This window comes from Pangasianodon hypophthalmus, chromosome 30 (assembly GCF_027358585.1).
Source record: "Pangasianodon hypophthalmus isolate fPanHyp1 chromosome 30, fPanHyp1.pri, whole genome shotgun sequence".
Lineage (NCBI taxonomy): Eukaryota > Metazoa > Chordata > Actinopteri > Siluriformes > Pangasiidae > Pangasianodon > Pangasianodon hypophthalmus.
Genome location: NC_069739.1, coordinates 2,229,626 through 2,250,338, shown reverse-complemented (window position 1 = coordinate 2,250,338; position 20,713 = coordinate 2,229,626). Strand labels below are relative to the sequence as shown.

At 44.0% G+C, this 20,713-nt stretch overlaps 1 protein-coding gene across 2 annotated transcripts in view; it reads left to right on the top strand.

Annotated features, from left to right (window-relative positions):
• The window catches only part of med23 (mediator complex subunit 23), a 48,946-nt gene that overhangs the window by 19,099 nt on the left and 9,134 nt on the right, over positions 1–20,713 (top strand). For both annotated transcript variants that reach the window (XM_053231700.1, XM_053231699.1), the window contains 12 exons: positions 551–796; positions 7,588–7,730; positions 7,977–8,151; positions 9,439–9,602; positions 9,719–9,843; positions 11,283–11,488; positions 14,266–14,446; positions 15,387–15,557; positions 17,967–18,183; positions 18,579–18,815; positions 19,384–19,549; positions 19,879–19,951. In XM_053231700.1, coding sequence (XP_053087675.1) covers positions 551–796; positions 7,588–7,730; positions 7,977–8,151; positions 9,439–9,602; positions 9,719–9,843; positions 11,283–11,488; positions 14,266–14,446; positions 15,387–15,557; positions 17,967–18,183; positions 18,579–18,815; positions 19,384–19,549; positions 19,879–19,951 — 2,104 coding nt within the window. The remainder of the gene's footprint in view (positions 1–550; positions 797–7,587; positions 7,731–7,976; positions 8,152–9,438; positions 9,603–9,718; positions 9,844–11,282; positions 11,489–14,265; positions 14,447–15,386; positions 15,558–17,966; positions 18,184–18,578; positions 18,816–19,383; positions 19,550–19,878; positions 19,952–20,713) is intronic.

Below are 20,713 nucleotides of genomic sequence, written 5' to 3'. Positions count from 1 at the left end.
AAGCAGACAGTGTGATGTTTTAAATGTTAAAAAATTGTAAAAAGTTACATTTTCTTTACAGATTTTTAAAGATTTTACTATTCAATTTATTAATATATTTTTTGTAATATTAAAAATAAGAAGAAAATAAATTTTTGCAGACAAATTATCATCAAACAGGTTTTAAAAAAAAAGAAAGAAAGAAAGAAAGAAGTAAACGGCGCAGCAGTGTTTCGCTCCAGCGTGTGGTGCTGATGCTGCACTCCAGGGGCTCTGATGTGTTTTATTTTGCATGATTTCAGCTGAATGCAGGTCGAAGCCGCGCTCAGGGACGTAAATGTAGATGAGTCCTGAAGCAAACTGATTAATAATCCAAAAACAAGCTCGTCTTATTTTCCTAAAGTCCAGAAGAATTCTGTCCTGATGATTCAAACTTAAGTGTGAAGATTTAACGATGGACGGAAATTCCGTAGCAATTTAAAAACAAGCGCTTCATTTTGTCATGTTTGTTTAATTATTATTTTTATTATTAGCTCGAGTAATTTTTTTTCCTTTATTTTGTTTGCGTGAGGTTTCTGCAGCAGAGCCTGCGCAACAAGAGCCTGCCCATGACCGACTACAAGATCGCCCTGCTGTGTAACGCCTACTCCACCAACTCCGAGTGCTTCACGCTGCCCATGGGCGTCCTGGTGGAGACCATCTACGGCAACGGTACGGTACGCATCACGCTGCCCGGCACCAACTGCATGGCCTCGTGCTCCACCACGCCGCTGCCCATGAACCTGCTCGACTCGCTCACCGTCCACGCCAAGATGAGGTGAGTGCAGCGCCGACGTCTCTCTCAGCGGCCGCGTTTACACGCAGCTCGATCGGAATAAAGACGCCGAGCTGGTCTGCAGTCTCTGTCTGATTTATTCAGATTATTGTGAGTGTTAACGTCCTTTTAAAGATTCTTAGGTAAAAATTTACAGGTAAGTAAACGGGTTCGTCGTTTGAATGATCATTTGTTTGCACCCATCTTCACACGAAGCTCCACCCCCAGGATCTGCAGGGGCTTACAGAGTATAGTGTCTATAAAATGACTGACAGGACAAACAGCACAAAACAGCACAAGACAGTACAATGACTACAGCGCCGACCAGCACACAGCTCTGTTTAAAGAGTGCAAATAGTACAAGAGAACAATACAAGTAGCTGAAATAGTGTAAACATAAGAGTAGCAGCCCATGTACAGTATAATATAATAAATATTGTAGCAGCATAAACACGTGCAGAGAGGATGGAGGATGCTCAGTTGTGTGTGTATGTATGTGTGTATGTATGTGTGTGTGTGTGTGTGTGTGTGTTCAGTCCAGTCTCTGAGTGTTGAGGAGTCTGATTGGGGGAAGAAACTATTGCACAGTCTGATCATGAGGCCCGAATGCTTCGGTACTGTTTACCAGATGGCAGGAGGGTGAAGAGTGTGTGAGAGGGGTGTGTGAGAGGGGTGTGTGAGAGGGGTGTGTGAGAGGGGTGTGTGAGAGGGGTGTGTGAGAGGGGTGTGTGAGGGGTGTGTGTGAGGGGTGTGTGAGAGGGGTGTGTGAGGGGTGTGTGTGAGGGGTGTGTGAGAGGGGTGTGTGAGGGGGGTGTGTGAGGGGTGTGTGAGAGGGGTGTGTGAGAGAGGGGTGTGTGAGAGAGGGGTGTGTGAGAGAGGTGTGTGAGAGAGGTGTGTGTGAGGGGTGTGTGAGAGGGGTGTGTGAGGTGTGTGTGTGAGAGGGGTGTGAGAGGGGTGTGTGAGAGGGGTGTGTGAGGGGTGTGTGTGAGGGGTGTGTGAGGGGTGTGTTAGGTGTGTGTGTGAGAGGGGTGTGTGAGGGGTGTGTGTGAGGGGTGTGTGAGAGGGGTGTGAGAGGGGTGTGTGTGAGAGGGGTGTGAGAGGGGTGTGTGAGGGGTGTGAGAGGGGTGTGTGAGAGGGGTGTGTGAGAGGGGTGTGAGAGGGGTGTGTGAGAGGGGTGTGTGAGGGGTGTGTGTGAGGGGTGTGTGAGGGGTGTGTGAGGGGTGTGTTAGGTGTGTGTGTGAGAGGGGTGTGTGAGGGGTGTGTGTGAGGGGTGTGTGAGAGGGGTGTGAGAGGGGTGTGTGTGAGAGGGGTGTGAGAGGGGTGTGTGAGGGGTGTGAGAGGGGTGTGAGAGGGGTGTGTGAGAGGGGTGTGTGAGAGGGGTGTGAGAGGGGTGTGTGAGAGGGGTGTGAGAGGGGTGTGTGTGTGAGGGGTGTGTGAGAGGGGTGTGTGAGGTGTGTGTGTGAGGTGTGTGTGAGGTGTGTGTGAGGGGTGTGTGAGGGGTGTGTGTGAGGGGTGTGTGAGGGGGGTGTGTGAGGTGTGTGTGTGAGGGGTGTGTGAGAGGGGTGTGTGAGAGGGGTGTGTGAGGGGTGTGTGAGGGGTGTGTGAGAGGGGTGTGAGAGGGGTGTGTGTGAGGGGTGTGTGTGAGGGGTGTGTGAGGTGTGTGTGTGAGAGGGGTGTGAGAGGGGTGTGTGAGGTGTGTGTGTGAGGGGTGTGTGAGAGGGGTGTGTGAGGGGTGTGTGAGAGGGGTGTGTGTGAGGGGTGTGTGAGGGGTGTGTGAGAGGGGTGTGAGAGGGGTGTGAGAGGGGTGTGTGAGGGGTGTGTGAGAGGGGTGTGTGAGAGGGGTGTGAGAGGGGTGTGAGAGGGGTGTGAGAGAGGGGTGTGTGAGGGGTGTGTGTGAGAGGGGTGTGTGAGGGGTGTGTGAGGGGTGTGTGTGAGAGGGGTGTGTGAGGGGTGTGTGTGAGGGGTGTGTGAGGTGTGTGTGTGAGGTGTGTGTGTGAGGGGTGTGTGAGGTGTGTGTGTGAGGGGTGTGTGAGGGGTGTGTGAGAGGGGTGTGAGAGGGGTGTGTGAGGGGTGTGTGAGAGGGGTGTGAGAGGGGTGTGTGAGGTGTGTGTGTGAGGGGTGTGTGTGAGGGGTGTGTGAGGTGTGTGTGTGAGAGGGGTGTGAGAGGGGTGTGAGAGGGGTGTGTGAGGTGTGTGTGTGAGGGGTGTGTGAGGGGTGTGTGAGGGGTGTGTGAGAGGGGTGTGTGAGGGGTGTGTGAGGGGTGTGTGTGAGAGGGGTGTGAGAGGTGTGAGAGGGGTGTGTGAGGGGTGTGTGTGAGGGGTGTGTGAGGGGTGTGTGTGAGGGGTGTGTGTGAGGGGTGTGTGAGGTGTGTGTGAGGGGTGTGTGAGGGGTGTGTGAGAGGGGTGTGAAGGGTGTGTGAGAGGGGTGTGTGAGGGGTGTGTGAGGGGTGTGTGTGTGAGGTGTGTGTGTGAGGGGTGTGTGAGAGGGGTGTGTGAGAGGGGTGTGAGAGGGGTGTGTGAGAGGGGTGTGAGAGGTGTGTGTGAGGGGTGTGTGTGAGGGGTGTGTGTGAGGGGTGTGTGAGGTGTGTGTGAGGGGTGTGTGAGGGGTGTGTGAGAGGGGTGTGAGAGGGGTGTGTGAGGGGTGTGTGAGAGGGGTGTGTGAGGGGTGTGTGAGGGGTGTGTGTGTGAGGTGTGTGTGTGAGGGGTGTGTGAGAGGGGTGTGTGAGAGGGGTGTGAGAGGGGTGTGTGAGAGGGGTGTGAGAGGTGTGTGTGAGGGGTGTGTGAGGGGTGTGTGAGAGGGGTGTGTGTGAGGGGTGTGTGAGGTGTGTGTGTGAGGGGTGTGTGAGAGGGGTGTGTGTGAGGGGTGTGTGAGAGGGGTGTGTGTGAGGGGTGTGTGTGTGAGAGGGTTGTGAGAGGGGTGTGTGTGAGAGGGGTGTGTGTGAGAGGGGTGTGTGTGAGGGGTGTGTGAGGTGTGTGTGTGAGGGGTGTGTGAGAGGCGTGTGTGAGGCGTGTGTGAGGCGTGTGTGTGAGAGGTGTGAGAGGGGTGTGAGAGGGGTGTGTGTGAGGTGTGTGTGAGGGGTGTGAGAGGGGTGTGAGAGGGGTGTGTGAGAGGGGTGTGTGAGAGGGGTGTGTGAGGGGTGTGTGTGAGGGGTGTGTGTGAGGGGTGTGTGTGAGGCGTGTGTGAGGCGTGTGTGTGAGGGGTGTGTGAGGGGTGTGTGTGAGGGGTGTGTGAGGGGTGTGTGAGAGGGGTGTGTGTGAGGGGTGTGTGAGGGGTGTGAGAGGGGTGTGAGAGGGGTGTGTGAGAGGGGTGTGTGTGTGAGGGGTGTGAGGGGTGTGTGAGGTGTGTGAGAGGGGTGTGTGTGTGAGGGGTGTGAGGGGTGTGTGAGGGGTGTGTGTGAGGGGTGTGTGAGGTGTGTGAGAGGGGTGTGTGTGAGAGGGGTGTGTGAGAGGGGTGTGTGAGAGGGGTGTGTGTGAGGGGTGTGTGAGGTGTGTGTGAGGGGTGTGTGAGGTGTGTGTGAGGGGTGTGTGAGAGGGGTGTGAGGGGTGTGTGAGGTGTGTGTGAGGGGTGTGTGTGAGGGGTGTGAGGGGTGTGTGAGGGGTGTGTGTGAGGGGTGTGTGAGGTGTGTGAGAGGGGTGTGTGAGAGAGGGGTGTGTGAGAGGGGTGTGTGAGAGGGGTGTGTGTGAGGGGTGTGTGAGGTGTGTGTGAGGGGTGTGTGAGGTGTGTGTGAGGGGTGTGTGAGAGGGGTGTGAGAGGGGTGTGTGTGAGGGGTGTGTGAGGGGTGTGTGTGAGGTGTGTGTGAGGGGTGTGTGAGAGGGGTGTGTGTGAGGTGTGTGTGAGGGGTGTGTGTGAGGGGTGTGTGAGAGGGGTGTGAGAGGGGTGTGTGTGAGGGGTGTGTGAGGGGTGTGTGTGAGGTGTGTGTGAGGGGTGTGTGAGAGGGGTGTGTGTGAGGTGTGTGTGAGGGGTGTGTGAGAGGGGTGTGTGAGAGGGGTGTGAGAGGGGTGTGAGAGGGGTGTGTGTGAGGGGTGTGTGTGTGAGGGGTGTGAGAGGGGTGTGTGTGAGGGGTGTGTGAGGTGTGTGTGAGGGGTGTGTGGGATCATCCACAATGCTGGTGGCTTTGCGGATGCAGCGTGAGGTGTAAATGTCTGTGATGGAGGGAAGAGAGACCCCGATCATCCTCTCCGCTGTCCTCACTATCCGCTGCAGGGTCGTGCGATCCGAGACGGTGCAATTCCCAAACCAGGCAGTGATGCAGCTGCTCAGGACGCTCTCAATAATTATAACATTTCTGGAAGGAGTCTCCAGTGTTAGCGATTTGTAACGGTCAAAGTTAAAAAGTTAAAGCTGTAACTTTACAGACAGACGAGTTTACACTTTGCGGTTTCCTCGGCGACATGACAACCTGCGTTTCTTTACTTCAAGAAAAAAGGAAAGAAAAGAGAAGCTGGTGAGGGAACGACTGTTTGTAGCTGCTGTAACGTAAGTGAGAACAGGAACGGACTTGTTTCGTGGACGTTCCACAACATTAACTACAAACAGATTCAAAAGTGTCATTCTTTAAATAATTAAAAAAATGTGTTTATTTGTTGCTGTGATATAAGAGGAATAAAACACTCAGTGATGTGCTGTTACAGCACAATACTCAACTTCAGGGTGGGAAGAGTAACTCGGCTTCATCACTCCACCCCGTCGTTGGTTATTTTCCTGCAATAGCATGACACAGAGTGTTTTATTCCTCAGGTAATTTCTGGAAATGCTTCTTGCGCATGACATTATGGTGGATTTAATTATGCACAGCGCACCACTCGGGGTTATTTACGCAGAATTAGCAAGGCCATCTCTTTTTTTTTTTTCTTTTTTTTTTAATTCTTCTTTTTTTACAAGGTCCTATTATGCAAATTGACTTCTGTACTCCTGAGATGCATAATTAGATCACACTACAAAGCTCTCTGTGCTTTTACTGAATTAGCGCAGTAGCTTTTATTATAATCATAATATTATAATTTCTCCTCATAAATAAGAGTTTAGATTTAACCATTGAGGTGTTTGATTGGCCATTGTGTAAGACCCAGAACGTGAAAGAAACGAACTGACTTTCCTGCGTCGTAACATGCTGTGTGTGTTCATGAGAAAATTAATTATGATTAGTCATTCCGTGTGTGTGTGTGTGTGTGTGTGTGTGTGTGTGTGTGTGTGTCCTGCTGTCAGCTTGGTTGTAGAATGGTGACTAACTGGAAGGAATCATGACTAAAACACGATGAATTTTAATCAGTGTCATGTCATCTGTTTATTTACGGTTAAGTAGAATTAATTAATTTTTACTCCCTGAAAGACAGATAATCAAAGCCTCAATTGTAAGGATGCAAATGATGTTAAGTAGAACTGGAAATTTTTACAGTTTAAGTTTTTTTCTTCTGAGCATCTGAGCTAGGCTTGTGCGATATGATGATCATCGTTCTTACACGATTTTACACTGCAGTGATATCCGTTGACGTTTATTCTGATTATATTATATTATATTATATTATATTATATTATATTATATTGCTAGTCCTGAGGACTGTTATGATTTTTTGCGTTGGAGCTTTGCAGGTTAACATCTAGGGAAGCCCTGAAATGCAACGTGAGAAGTAGTAACTTGTTACTTCAAGATATTATCTCGTTATTTTGACTTATTTAGTCATTATTACTAAGTTGTTAATGAGTTGTTAATGATTGTCAATAATGAGAAACTATCTTAAAATAATGAGTTATTTAGTGAAAATAAGGAGACACTGTGTGAAAACAATGAAATACTAAGTGAAAATTACAAGATACTTAGTCAAAATACCAAGATAGTGAATGAAAACTATGAGATAGTGAGTGAAAACTACAAGATAGTGAGTGAAAACTACAAGATAGTGAGTGAAAACTACAAGATACTGAGTGAAAACTACAAGATACTGAGTCAGAATAATGAGATACTAAGTCAGAATAATGAGATACTAAGACAAAATATCATAGGAAGTCTGAATAACAAGTTAACATGACTTAGTACGTCAACACAAGGAGTTACTAAGTCAAAATAATCTTGAAATATCAAAATAAGGACATTTGAACAAAAAGATGTTTTTAACACAGTAAATTTCCGTAAACATCAGCGTGCACCAATACGAGTTACCACTCAGAAAGAGCAGTCGTCTTTTTCTCTGCAATAAAACGGCAGATGAGCCAACCGACGTGTGAATCTGGAACGAGTCTCTCGGGACTCCTCGCTGCCTCTCTAGGCTCCCTCAGTTTGTCACGGTAAATTTAGAACGTTTTGATTTCATTAATGTGAAATAAAATAGATCAGTGTGTGTTTAGCTTAGCTACTATTCAACAAGTATTTCGCTAACATTGGTTAAGTGTAATCAAAATATTTCAGTCGTGGGAAAAGGAGGAAAATTTTGACCCAAAATTTACATTTTTTTTTCCTTTTTCCTTTTTCCTTTTTTTTTTTTTTTTTGCTTTTGCTCTCCTGCACCAGTTAGCCCTCAGACACGTTCAAAAATTTTGAGCAGCAGATCAAGAGTGAAAATGTCGCCTTCCTGTACAAAACCTGAAACGGTGGAAATGCTCATTTTCTTGTTTTTTCATGTTGGTTCTGGACAAAAAAAAATTAAATCGTTATAGTACAAGCCTAATCTGAACAAATCCTGTCATATCAGAATATCATTAACGATACAGTGATTTTATTTTATTAATTTTTTTTGCGGAACGTTTGCGATATTCGTTATGTGATAACCTATGCTTACTCACTTTCCTCCGTGTGCTAGTCTGATCCACAGTATAGCCACACGGGTCATAAAGCTGGCCCACGCCAAGTCCAGCATCGCTCTAGCGCCGGCGCTGGTGGAGACGTACAGCCGCCTGCTGGTCTACATGGAGATCGAGTCGCTCGGCATCAAAGGCTTCATCAGTAAGTTCAGATGAGAAGTTCACAAACTGGTAGAGAAGGTTGATGTGTGCTCAGGTGACAGCTGAGTTCTTGATTTGGAGAGCTCTTCATGTACTCGATGCAGTAGATCAGTGTGAGAGCAGCGGAGTCTGTGCTTAATGAGCCGTGTTAATTAGAGAGCTAATTCCGCTGTAAAGGAAATGCCAAACCCGGCGAGCTCTTCCTCCTCTTCTGAGCGGGTTGCGTCTTCTCTTTACCCCGATCCAGGTCAGCTCTTGCCAAATGTGTTTAAGTCCCACGCATGGGGGATTCTTCACACGCTGCTGGAGATGTTCAGTTACAGGATGCACCACATCCAGCCTCACTACCGCGTTCAGCTCCTCTCACACCTCCACTCGCTCGCCGCTGTTCCACAGACCAACCAGAACCAGCTGCACCTCTGGTAGGAACCTGGACAGTCTCACAGTGTGGAGGGAGGGACAAAGGGATGGGTAGATGGATGTGTGTATGGGTGAGAAGGTCTTTGGGCAAAGAAGATGGCTGTTTGATGGCTGTAAAGGTGGAGGAATGAGTTGTTGGGTGTATAGCTGAATGAATGGTTGAGTGAATTGATGGGTGGATGAATGAGTTAATTGCTATATGCTATATTAGTTATACGAATAGATTAGTATTATAGTTATAATATTTATATACACACAGTTCTGTGCAAAAGTCTTAGGCACATGTAAAGAAATGCTGTAGAGCAAAGACACCTTCGAAAATAATGAAATTAAATGTTTCTACATTTAAAAAAATCCTATAAAGAGCAGTAAACAGTAATAAATGAAACAAAGTCGATATTTAATGTGACGATCCTTCACTTTAAAATAAAATAAAGCAGTATCTCAGGTGCAGTGTGTGCAGTTTTATAAGGAAATGAGCTGGAAGTGTTACTGAGCATCTTGCAGAAGCAGCCACAGTTCTTCTGGAGACTTTGACTGTCGACTCGCTTCTTATTTCTGCAGCGAAACCCAGCAGCCTTCATTCTGTTTTTATCTGAAAAGTGTCTCTTATGGAATCTGCTGCTTTCTTTACTGACATACAAACATTTTTCTGGAACATTTCATTTTGTGCTGAAAAACTAATGTTTGGAATCTGAAATGTTTTTGTACTGAATCAATAATGTAGAAGTCAGAAAATAAACATCTATAACAAAGTTTGTACTAAAATAATAGGGTGCCTAAGACCTTTGCACAGTACTCTGTGTGTGTGTATATATATATATATATATATGTATGCATGCATGTATGTATGTATGTATGTGTGTGTGTGTGTGTGTGTGTGTGTAAGTATGTATATACAGTAGAGATGTATAGATATCTGGATGAATCGACAGGTAAGTGTTGGAATGGATGAATCATGACTTGATGGATGAATAAACTGATGAGTAGGCGGATGGATAAATAGACAGTAATGGTATAATGGTATAACTGGGTAGAATGATGGATAGATTAATAAATTATGGGCAGATTATAACATTAACATTTTTATTATTTGTTTCTTACTGAAATTTTTTTTCCTGTTTCATGAAAATTGTGCTGTACGGAGTCATGACTGGAGCTCAGAGACCTAGAAAAATGAACAGATTATAAGATGTGAAAGGAAACTATGTGATGCTTCGCCTCAGCTATGATGTGAAACTAAGGTGTGTGTGTGTGTGTGTGTGTGTGTGTGTGTGTGTGTGTGTTAGTGTGGAAAGTACAGCTCTGAGGTTAATCACAGCGTTGGGGAGCTCCGAGGTGCAGCCACAGTTCACACGGTTCCTGAGCGACCCGAAGACGGTTCTGTCGGCTGAATCAGAGGAGCTGAACCGGGCGCTCATCCTCACCCTCGCTCGCGCCACACACATCACTGGTACTGCTCATACACACTCATTTCACACACACACACACACACACACACACACACACACGCGCGCGCTACGGCGAACTCTGTGTAATGCGTGCTCCTCTTCTGTGTTATGGCTCCAGATTTCTTCACGGGTTCTGATTCGATCCAGGGAACGTGGTGTAAGGACATTCTGCAGACCATCATGAACTTCACACCTCACAACTGGGCCTCACACACACTCAGCTGCTTCCCCGCTCCTCTGCAGGTCGGCCACCGACACCTTCATCTAACATCTAAAGCACTTTCAGCTGCTTTCCAATGCAAGCGAGTTACTGTGCGAATCCAAACCTGTGTATAACCTGCGGCTCTGTGGTACTGTAGACATGCAGGAAGCTCATACTGGTGTTTCAGGCCATTCTAGAGTTGTAGCTTTGTAGAATACGGGCATTCTAGAAGAGAACACTAGAACTCCACTGTTGCTTAACCTGGAAGGGAATTCTAGAACACCACTGTTGATTAACCTGGAAGGGAATTCTAGAACACCACTGTTGATTAACCTGGGAGGGAATTCTAGAACACCACTGTTGATTAACCTGGGAGGGAATTCTAGAACACCACTGTTGCTTAACCTGGAAGGGAATTCTAGAACACCACTGTTGATTAACCTGGAAGGGAATTCTAGAACACCACTGTTGATTAACCTGGGAGGGAATTCTAGAACACCACTGTTGATTAACCTGGGAGGGAATTCTAGAACACCACTGTTGATTAACCTGGGAGGGAATTCTAGAACTCCATTAGAACCTGGGATGGAAATCTATGAGAGAATTCTAGAGTTCCTTTAGAACCAGGTTTAGAATTCGAGAACCCCTGAGCTTCGGTGGGAATTCTAGAACACGGAATTCTAGAACCCATTTAGAACCTGGGTGAGAATTTAAGCTCCAGTTACTGCGCTTGTTCTCGTCGCTAGGAAATAAGACTAACGTTTTGTTTTTCCGTGAGATATTTTAGATATTTTAGAATCGAGTCGCCGCAGCGTTCTGGCGCGTCCGCATGCTGTACGTTAGTCGCCTCAGAACATTAAAAATCTGTTTTGTTGTTGTTGTGTTTGTTGTTCTCGTTGTTTTTCGGTGACGCTCCATCTGTTTCGCGTGTCAGACGAAGCAGCGCTCTGTGGGGAGACACGACACTTTCCCTCTCTCCTCAGGATTAAAGCCGCACGCTAATGGAAGGGAAACGTTTTTGTAAACACAGAATAATGACTGTGTTCTTCTTCTTTGTTTTTTTTGTTTTTGTTTTTTTTTTTTACCACAAATGTGTAGATTTACCTCAACTGAGTAATTTACGCAATTTATTTTTATCCATCTCAAAGGATGCCTCTGAGGAAACCTCTGTTCGATGTGTGGCCCTCACTCTGCTCTTCCAGGTGTTCTTGAAGAAACGCTTCATCCTGTTTAGCGATGAATGGAACCCATGGAAGAACCCATGGAAGTTTTTTTTTTTTTTTTTTAAATTCGGTCTCGTTTAGAACCGCATGACCTTTTTTTTTTGGCTTCTTGACGCTTTCGATGCGGGAGAAAATTGCGGAGGTTTTTCATCCGGTGCCGTAAACCTTCATCATCGCAATGACTCACAAATTACGGAAAAGATCTCTGATTGTATCTTCTCCTTCCTCTTTCCTCCACCTCTCCGTCCTTTCCGCAGGCGTTCTTCAAGCAGAACAACGTTCCTCAGGAGAGCCGCTTCAACCTGAAGAAGAACGTAGAGGAGGAGTACAGGAAGTGGAAGTCCATGACCAATGAGAACGACATCATCACTCACTTTTCCATGCAGGGTTCTCCACCACTCTTCCTCTGCCTGCTCTGGAAGATGCTTCTAGAAACCGACCACATAAACCAGATCGGCTTCAGGTGAGCCAGCTCTTTTCTTTTCTTTTCTTTTCTTTTCTTTTTTTTTTTTTTTTAATTTAAATCTTTTGTAGTGTCTCATAAACATCATCCTGTGATGGAGTCACTGCTCATGGTGACACGTTGCACCATCAGATGATTTGGTTTTGGTCAAATTCAGCAAATCTACATTTCAGCCAAAATAAAAAAAATTTAAATATAACCAGTTTCAGACATTTAACCCCTAGATGTGTTCGCTACCTTCCCATGAGATGTGAAGTTTGGAAATTCAAGGGCACATGTTTACATTTTTTTTCCAAATTAATCTTACTGAAAAATAAAAAAGGTGGGGTTTTGTTGTTGGATCATACAAAGATAGAAAGTGTTGATTCATTGTCTATAACAGCAGCTCTGACAGTGGTGCAGGTTCTGATACGTTATCGTTTCTATAGTAACGGCTCGTTCACAGGGACTTTGGACGTTCTACATGCGATCGTTAAAATGTTAAGGAGACTTTTATTTGACATTCATGGAAGGAGTCTCCAGTGTCAGAGGTAAAGCTGTAACTTTACGTTTTCTGACATCTTCGGGACAGAGGAGTTTACGTTTCGCGGATTCTCAGTAACGAAAGATGACAAGCTGCGTTTTATTTTTTCTTTTATTAACGTAAAGAGAGGCTGGTGAGGGAACGACTGTTTACAGCTGCTATAACGTAAGTGAGAACAGGAACTAGTTTCACAGACATTGTCGATGTGTAATTGTTAAAAAGTAATCGTTGCTGTGGTATATGAGGAATAAAAACACTTCAGGATGTGCTTTTGGAGGAAATGAATCAACTGCACAGTGGTCACAGTAACTCGGCTTCATCACACAGATATAATAGCATTGCCACAGATTTATTTTTTTTCCTCTGGTGTTATTTATCAAGGACGCTTGCACTGACTCGCAGGATCTTGAAACGCTCTCTTGTACACGCTGCAGCTGCGGATCGTTTCACAAAGTCGTGTTGTGTTGGACTGAGCGATTCCCGCTAGCGTCTGCTCGTGACTCGGATCACGATCTCTCACTGACAACACAGCTAGTGTTCACAACACACCGCCTGATTGATAAGGAGTGATAAAGATGGTTAAGAGGATGGAAGCGTCCTGAGATGACCATCTAATCTACAGATAAAGAGAGAGAGAGAGAGATGGAGAGAGAGATAGAGAGACAGGTGAGGACAGTAGAGATAAATGAGGTCCAGTTTGAGTAAAAACGCCCCTTAATTTCAGTCCTTAATGTGTTTGGTGTTTAAAGTTTTTCCTGTTTGTTGTGCACTGGAGCTACAAGGCTAATGTAGGGAAGCTTAGAGCTACCAGTTGAGCATCGCGAGTGTTCATTTCACTATTTATCTCTGAGCTCTCTTCTTTTCAGTTCATACTTGATTCTTCACCCAGGTCCGATTCTGGGCTCATTTGTGGGCGGGGCTCCTAATTGCACGTTTGCTTTCACATTGAAGAACTCTTTCTGAACGGTGACAATTCCATACTGCACACAGGCGTGCAAAACGGTCATTTGCTGTTTTTATTTATTAATTAATTTACACAAGATGTTCTCAGTGCGAGCCCTCGCTACACAAAGCTAATTACAGCACTCCAGTTTTATGAATGTCTGGTTTTATATATCAGTAAGCTGCTCCATCTCTTCCGCTCATCATACCAGCCCTTCAGGAAACAGAACGGAACGTGACAAGTTGAACCAATCGTATTAAACAGCATGCAGTGCTGACACTTTCCAGATTGTCAGGAGGACCAGAGATGGGTTCTCTGAACCTCTCGGGGCCTAAAAAGAGCTTTCACACGTCACCAAATGTACCATGATCTTGGAGCCAAATGTCTCCGAAACAACACAAGTGTCAAAAAAACCCATCTTGGTTATCACACTTATATACCAAATAAATCATTACAAAACTCTGTCTTTTCGCTCTGAAGTGATCCTCGAACTCTCTTCTGCCGTGGGTCTCCAGCGAAGCAGCAGAGCTAAATGAGATGTGTAGTATTATTCATTATTCATGAGTGAAGCTTGTTGTAAAGCGCATCTCTGACTGCCTCATTTCATGCATGACTGTCTGCATCTCCTCCTTACTGTATATTTAATTCTGAAGGTCTATTTCTGTCGTCTTTTTGTATAAATACACAAATGTTTTACTCACTTAAAAGTCGCTCAGATCCTGTTTATGTACACAACAGAAAAAAGCTACATGTTTATCCAGATTCTGAATGAATGAATGAATGAATGAATTTAAAAAAAGCCCAAAATCCTGCACGCCCCTCCTCCTTTCTTCTGGTAAATGCTCATTTGCATATTGAAACCTGATAGGCTGGCGTGTTTTATGACGCAATAACGCTTGCCAGTGTTGCAGTAATGCAATAAAAACAGGTTAAATAGTTCTTACGACACATTTGAAGAATTAGAAAGCAACATGACAGCATATTCAATGATCTGTTCCTTCATTAGGAGTTATTTGTGTTTATGATTCACCTTCCTGTTGCATGCGGGTGCCAGAGACTAGTTTACCTCCCAAGAACTTGAGAGAATGATCTCATTCCCATTCACAACATGCTTTCCACACCCAACTTTCTGTAGATTTTCAACAGATTTTGTCATTTTTTTGTCTTTTCAGCGTCTGAATGCTTACTGTACTGGTGAAAATTGCACCATCCAGAAGCAGCTTGACACTTGTATAAATATAGAAATGAAACATTTCAGAATGATTAGGAGTTTTTAAGAGTATCATCCTTTGGTCGTCTTCGTTCCTGCAGGGTTCTGGAGAGAATCGGGGCTCGCGCTCTGGTCGCACACGTACGGACGTTTGCCGATTTCCTGGTGTACGAGTTTTCCACGTCGGCAGGCGGTCAGCAGCTGAACAAATGCATCGAGATCCTGAACGACATGGTGTGGAAGTACAACATCGTCACTTTGGATCGTCTCATCCTCTGCCTGGTAAGGAATTTTTTAAGTTGTTTTTGGAGAAAAATGTTATCAAAATGCCGTACGTTAAAACGCAGAAACCATAAAGATCTCATTCCTGAACCTGACACCCTTTATCTAAGTTTGGTGAACATTTTCATCTAGCGTATTTCTTTGAAGCACATGCACAGCATCTGTCTGGAAAAGTCAATAAAACCTTGGAAATAAACTCTAGGCTGTAAAGTTACCCTAAATAAAATAAAAAAAAAAAAAATATATATATATATATATATATATATATATATATATATATATATATATATATATATATATATAGAACACCCCTGCTCTAATTTGTTCTCCTGTGAATCATCTTTATGGCTGGAGTGTTTGTCTGATAATCAATATTTCTTCCACATTTCTAATAACATAAGCTATTTATTAGCTGTTAGCTGATCAATAATGTCAGCAATTACCTGTAAGACCTCTCCTGCTCTCAGCATGAGGCTTAAAAGGGTAAAGGTTTTATTGATTATGGAGGAATTAAAATATTGTATTTTCTGTTTTCACCTTGTACATCCTCATGCATCATGACATCCCTGACCTTACAGTAGAGAGTTTTTTTTTTTTTTAGGAAACTGCAATGAAACAGACTTGTTCTGAAGTGATGTTAAAACATAGAGTGTTTATCGATGGTGATTTTTCAAAATGGCAACAAATAATGTTTTAACAGTAATTCAAAACCATTTCCGGTAATATCTGTAACACACAATATCAGCTTTACAGAATATCTCCTCTGCTGGAGGTATGTAAACTGGTATGAGGAGATGATCTGTGTCATTTGGTATTTTTCCACGTTCTGATTTGTAATATTTTGCTGCTTATGCTTGAGGTGTTTTCTTTCAGTGTTCTCTGATATTATGGGATAATACAATTTTTTTTTAATTCGCCCTCAATGATTGCTGTTGCGTAGGCGATGAGAAGTCATGAGGGTAATGAGGCTCAAGTGTGCTACTTCATCATCCAGCTCCTCCTCCTTAAACCCAATGACTTCCGCAACCGTGTCAGCGACTTTGTCAAAGAGAACGCTCCGGAGCACTGGCTACAGAGCGACTGGCACACCAAACACATGTCCTACCACAAGGTAAACTTCCCTAACTCATGAATAACGTGTTCTAAAACAGGGTAACCTTCTTAACATGTACCATGCGACAAGGTGATTTTAACCTAAACAGGAAACGTGTTGCTGGTTACTTAGCGGTTACACAAAATGCATCATACAACAAGGTGATCGTACACCACAGACCATATACAAGTTCTACCATGTGGCAACTTTACACAACTCACCAAACCACTGTCTGAACACAAGGTGACCTTACCCAACACACCAAATACGATATCTGCTAAAAAATGTCCTTAACCCAACACACCAAATACTACCACAAAATGACCTTACCCAACACACCAAATATGATATCTACTACAAAATGACCTTACCCAACACACCAAATACGAGATCTACCACAGGATGACCTTACCCAACACACCAAATACTACTACAAAATGACCTTACCCCACACACCAAATATGATATCTACTACAAAATGACCTTACCCAACACACCAAATACGATATCTACTACAAAATGACCTTACCCAACACACCAAATACGAGATCTACTACAAAATGACCTTACCCAACATACCAAATATGATATCTACTATAAAATGACCTTACCCAACACACCAAATACGAGATCTACTACAAAATGACCTTACCCAACACACCAAATACGAGATCTACTACAAAATGACCTTACCCAACATACCAAATACGAGATCTACTACAAAATGACCTTACCCAACACACCAAATACGATATCTACCACAAAATAACCTTACCCTCCACACCAAATACGATATCTACTACAAAATGACCTTACCCTCCACACCAAATATGAATACTACCACATGGTGACCTTACCCAACACACCAAATACGAGATCTACCAGACGATGACCTTAACCAACACACCAAACATGAATACTACTACAAGGTGACCTTACCCAACACATTAAATACAAATACTACTACAAGGTGACCTTACCCAACACATTAAATACAAATACTACCACAAGGTGACCTTACCCAACACACCAAATATGAGATCTACCACAAGGTGACTTTACCTAACACACCAAATATGAGATCTACCACAAGGTGACCTTACCCAACACACCAAATATGAGATCTACCACAAGGTGACCTTACCCAACACACCAAATATGAGATCTACCACAAGGTGACCTTACCCAACACACCAAATATAAGTTCTACCCCAAGGTGATCGTATACCACACACCAAATACATGTTCTACCATGTGGCAACTTTACGCAACACACCAAACCGCTGTCCGAACCGCTGTGTGACCTTGCCCAATATACCAAAGACCTCTCCTACCAACAGGTAACCTTGCTGGTAACCTTACATTTATTGTATTAGAAAGTGACCTAGCATCCAAAGAACATATCCTACCACAAGGTAACTTTACTCAACACATCAAGCAAGTATTGTATCACAAGTTGACCTTGTCCACCATACCAAAAAATATAGACTAGCATACCAAAAGGTGCCTCAAAACAGCTCACAAAACACCACAAGATGACCTTGTGTAGAAAGCCAAATGTGTCCTGCCAAAAGATACCACACCAAGTAGGATGACTACTAAAAGACAACCTTACACAGCACAAGAAAGAAAGCTTCAAGTGTCAAAGTATCACTTTACTGAACAAGTAATCAAATAGGGTTACAGTACAGTTGGCATTATCCATTTTATCTGATGCAAGCAGGACTCCACTAGCGTACAATCATTATCAGCAACATCAGCATTTTTGGGTCCAGCTCAAGTGTCTGTCATTGCAGAAACGTGCTAGAGGATGTTTGCAGTTGATGAATGTATTAATAATTCACTCTAGACTTGCTGCATTCATCTTCTCAATTGAATGAATGATATTTTGGAACAAAAAGCTTTTCTGCTTTTCAGCCATATTATTATCCAGATTACATCCAGCGTAGAGACCAGCTAATGAGTTCCTCCTCTCTCTCTCTCTCTCTCTCTCTCTCTCTCTTTCCTTAATGGGATTTTACAGGCTGCACATGCTGCCCTGTTTTTTACACTGACATTTTAAGAGTTGCAGTGTTTGCCCTCTCTTGCAATCTTGTGTAACTGTGGTAAATGTTAAAGAGGGAAGGTTCAATCACAATACCACCTACTGACCCCTTACCCTGTCCCCTTATGATGACAGTGCTGGATCTGGCTGTTTGCTTATTTAGCTGTGAAACACATCCCTTCATTTAGGCATTGGTTTTGAGACAAAAGAGAGTAAAGAAAATGCTTTAAAAGAAATGTTTGTTGCAATGTAGTTAGCTTTGAGAGGATCTTCGTATCTTTCCAGACTATCCTGTTCTTGCTATGCTAGAATTGATGCTTGGAAAGGAGCCATGGACTCTAATAAAAGGTTATAAAAGGTTATCTCTTCTTCCCCACATGCAGAAGTACCCAGAGAAACTGTACTTTGAAGGTCTGGCGGAGCAGGTGAACCCCCCCATGCAGCTCCAGCCACAGTATCTGCCTATCTACTTTGGCAACGTGTGTTTACGCTTCCTGCCCGTCTTTGACATTGTCATCCACCGCTTCCTGGAGCTGCTGCCAGTCTCCAAGTCCTTGGAAACCCTTTTGGACCACTTGGGGGGATTGTACAAGTTTCATGGTGAGGGGGAGTGAAAAGGACGGAGCAGTCTGTCCATGTTGAAGATCTATTGATGATTGTTTTGGGGGGGAATGCTGTATGTGGTGGTGCAGGTGCCTGTTGCATTTGTACTAAAATCGTAGTATCAGATGGTAGGACAATTGTAGTATCAGATTGCTCGCTTTGCCTGGTTTCACTTCATAAAGTTGATCAATACCAATTACTACATAATCTAACACAGAATGAAGTACCTCCATGGAAGTCACAATTTTGCTCTCTGTTATTTGCACTGACCCATCCTGTCTTGGCTTATTATTATTATTATTATTATTATTATTATTATTAGTTCTCTTTTGTTCAAACCTCCTGGTTATTTGTTAACTAATGGCTGTTGTTGCTGGTTTGACATCCCTCAGACCGGCCAGTGACGTACCTCTACAACACCTTGCACTACTATGAAAGGCACCTCCGTGATCGCACCAATCTTAAACGCAAGCTTGTCCACGCCATCATGAGTTCTCTGAAGGATAACCGCACGCCCGGGTGGTGCCTCAGCGAGACCTACCTCAAATTTGGCATGAACCCTCGCGAGGACAACGTCTGGGTCCCTGACGACACCTACTACTGCAAACTCATCGGCCGTCTTGTAGACAATATCCTTCCTTCTGTTTTGCAATAGTCCCAAAGACCCTATATTTAATCTTTCTGTTCCATTCATTACTTAGAGGTGGATATCCTCCTAATCACAGCTAGCATTCATTTGTTTTATTTTAACACTGGTCCCATCCAGTTAAGAGCAACTTTAGACAAACCAAGGCTAGACAGAGAGATGGATAGATGGGACAGACAGACGGATAAACAGACAGACACACAGACAGACAAAGAGACCAAAAAGCAAGGCTAGACAGAGAGATGGATAAACAGAGAGACCTGTTAGTATGGACAGACACATAAGGCTAGACAGAGAGACAGATCGGGAGACAGAACAAACAGATAGACCAATAAGATAGACAGACAGACGGACAGATAGACAGACAGACAAATAGCCAAGCCAGTAAGCAAGGCTTAAATGGACAAACAGACAGATGGTTAAACATGGAGATAGACATGAAGATTTTAAAATGATTCTTAATGTTCAGAGATTGAAAACACGTGGTGTATACTGTACACACACACACACACACACACACACACACTTTTTTTTTCCTTAACATGCATCACCGATGGCGGGAAAATCTCCGGGCCCTTTCCCGAACTGCGACTGGCGGTTTAACGAGTTCCCAAATCCAGCAGCACATGCGCTTCACGTCACCTGTGTGGAGCTGATGGCCCTCGCCGTGCCGGGGAAGGACGTGGGAAACGCACTGCTGAATGTAGTGCTCAAGAGGTCAGAGGTCATCCCTGTAGCAGGCAATGTTTGCTGTTGCCAGTCTTTTTTTTGTTTGTTTGTTTGTTTTTGATGCTTTTTTTTTTAAGAACCAAAGTGTCAATAAAGACAATGTGTAAGGGTGTATTGCTGCTACATTTATATATAACTACAAATATCTTCTACTAACAGACAGAACAATCTGTCTGACAGTGTGTAAGTCTGATGTGTCTTTTAGATGAAGAATGTGTGTGTGTGTGTGTGTGTGTGTGTGTGTGTGTGTGTGTGTGAAGGAAAGTGTGTGTGTGTGTGTGTGTATATAGTTTGATTGTCTTTTCTATCTCCTGCAGTCAGCCACTCGTCCCCCGGGAGAACGTGACTGCTTGGATGAATGCGATTGGCCTGATCATCACCGCTCTACCTGTACGTCCAGTGCCCTCCCTCCCTCACACACACTTTATCTCTAACTCCTAGTTCACTCCTTCTGGCTTGCTTGCCCTCCTTCTGTCCTTGATTCTTTCTTTATTGTTCCTTCTCTCTCACCCAAGCTCTGTCAAGAACCATTACAGAACACATTATCAGAATATTTAGCAATGTTTTTGATAAGTATTAAGAAGTTTAGGCTGTAACGTTATGTTATGTCACAGTGTTCCCAGTTAGATAAAAACTACGATCCTATTCAAACCGGTTTGTTTCAGTCATCTTGAGTATCCTGATTATAACCAGATTGTTAAATTATGTATTTAAAATGCTGGTGTAAATTCAGCCAAGACATATTTAACTAAGATCCAGTTATTCTTCTCAACCACTTCAGGAGGTTAAACATTCCAAGTGTAAATGCATTTGACTTTACAAGACACTTTTGGATGTTTTATCATAACCAAAACCCCTAATATATTAAATCTACCCAAAATTTCTCCCCAATACATGACATCATAACCAAAACCCCTCCCTAATACATCACGTTATGTATTACACATTACAGCGGCTAACCAGAAACGTGTAAATTAATGTTGCTACAATCTGATCAGTATCTAGTCGTGATGTGTAAACGGGGTCAAACGTTACAGAAACATTTGTCATATCATTTCTATAACTACAAATGTGGCAGAAATTCATTAACGTTCATGAACACCCTGAAAGCCTGACAGATTGAACATCATGCTTTAAAAAAACGTTCTGCGA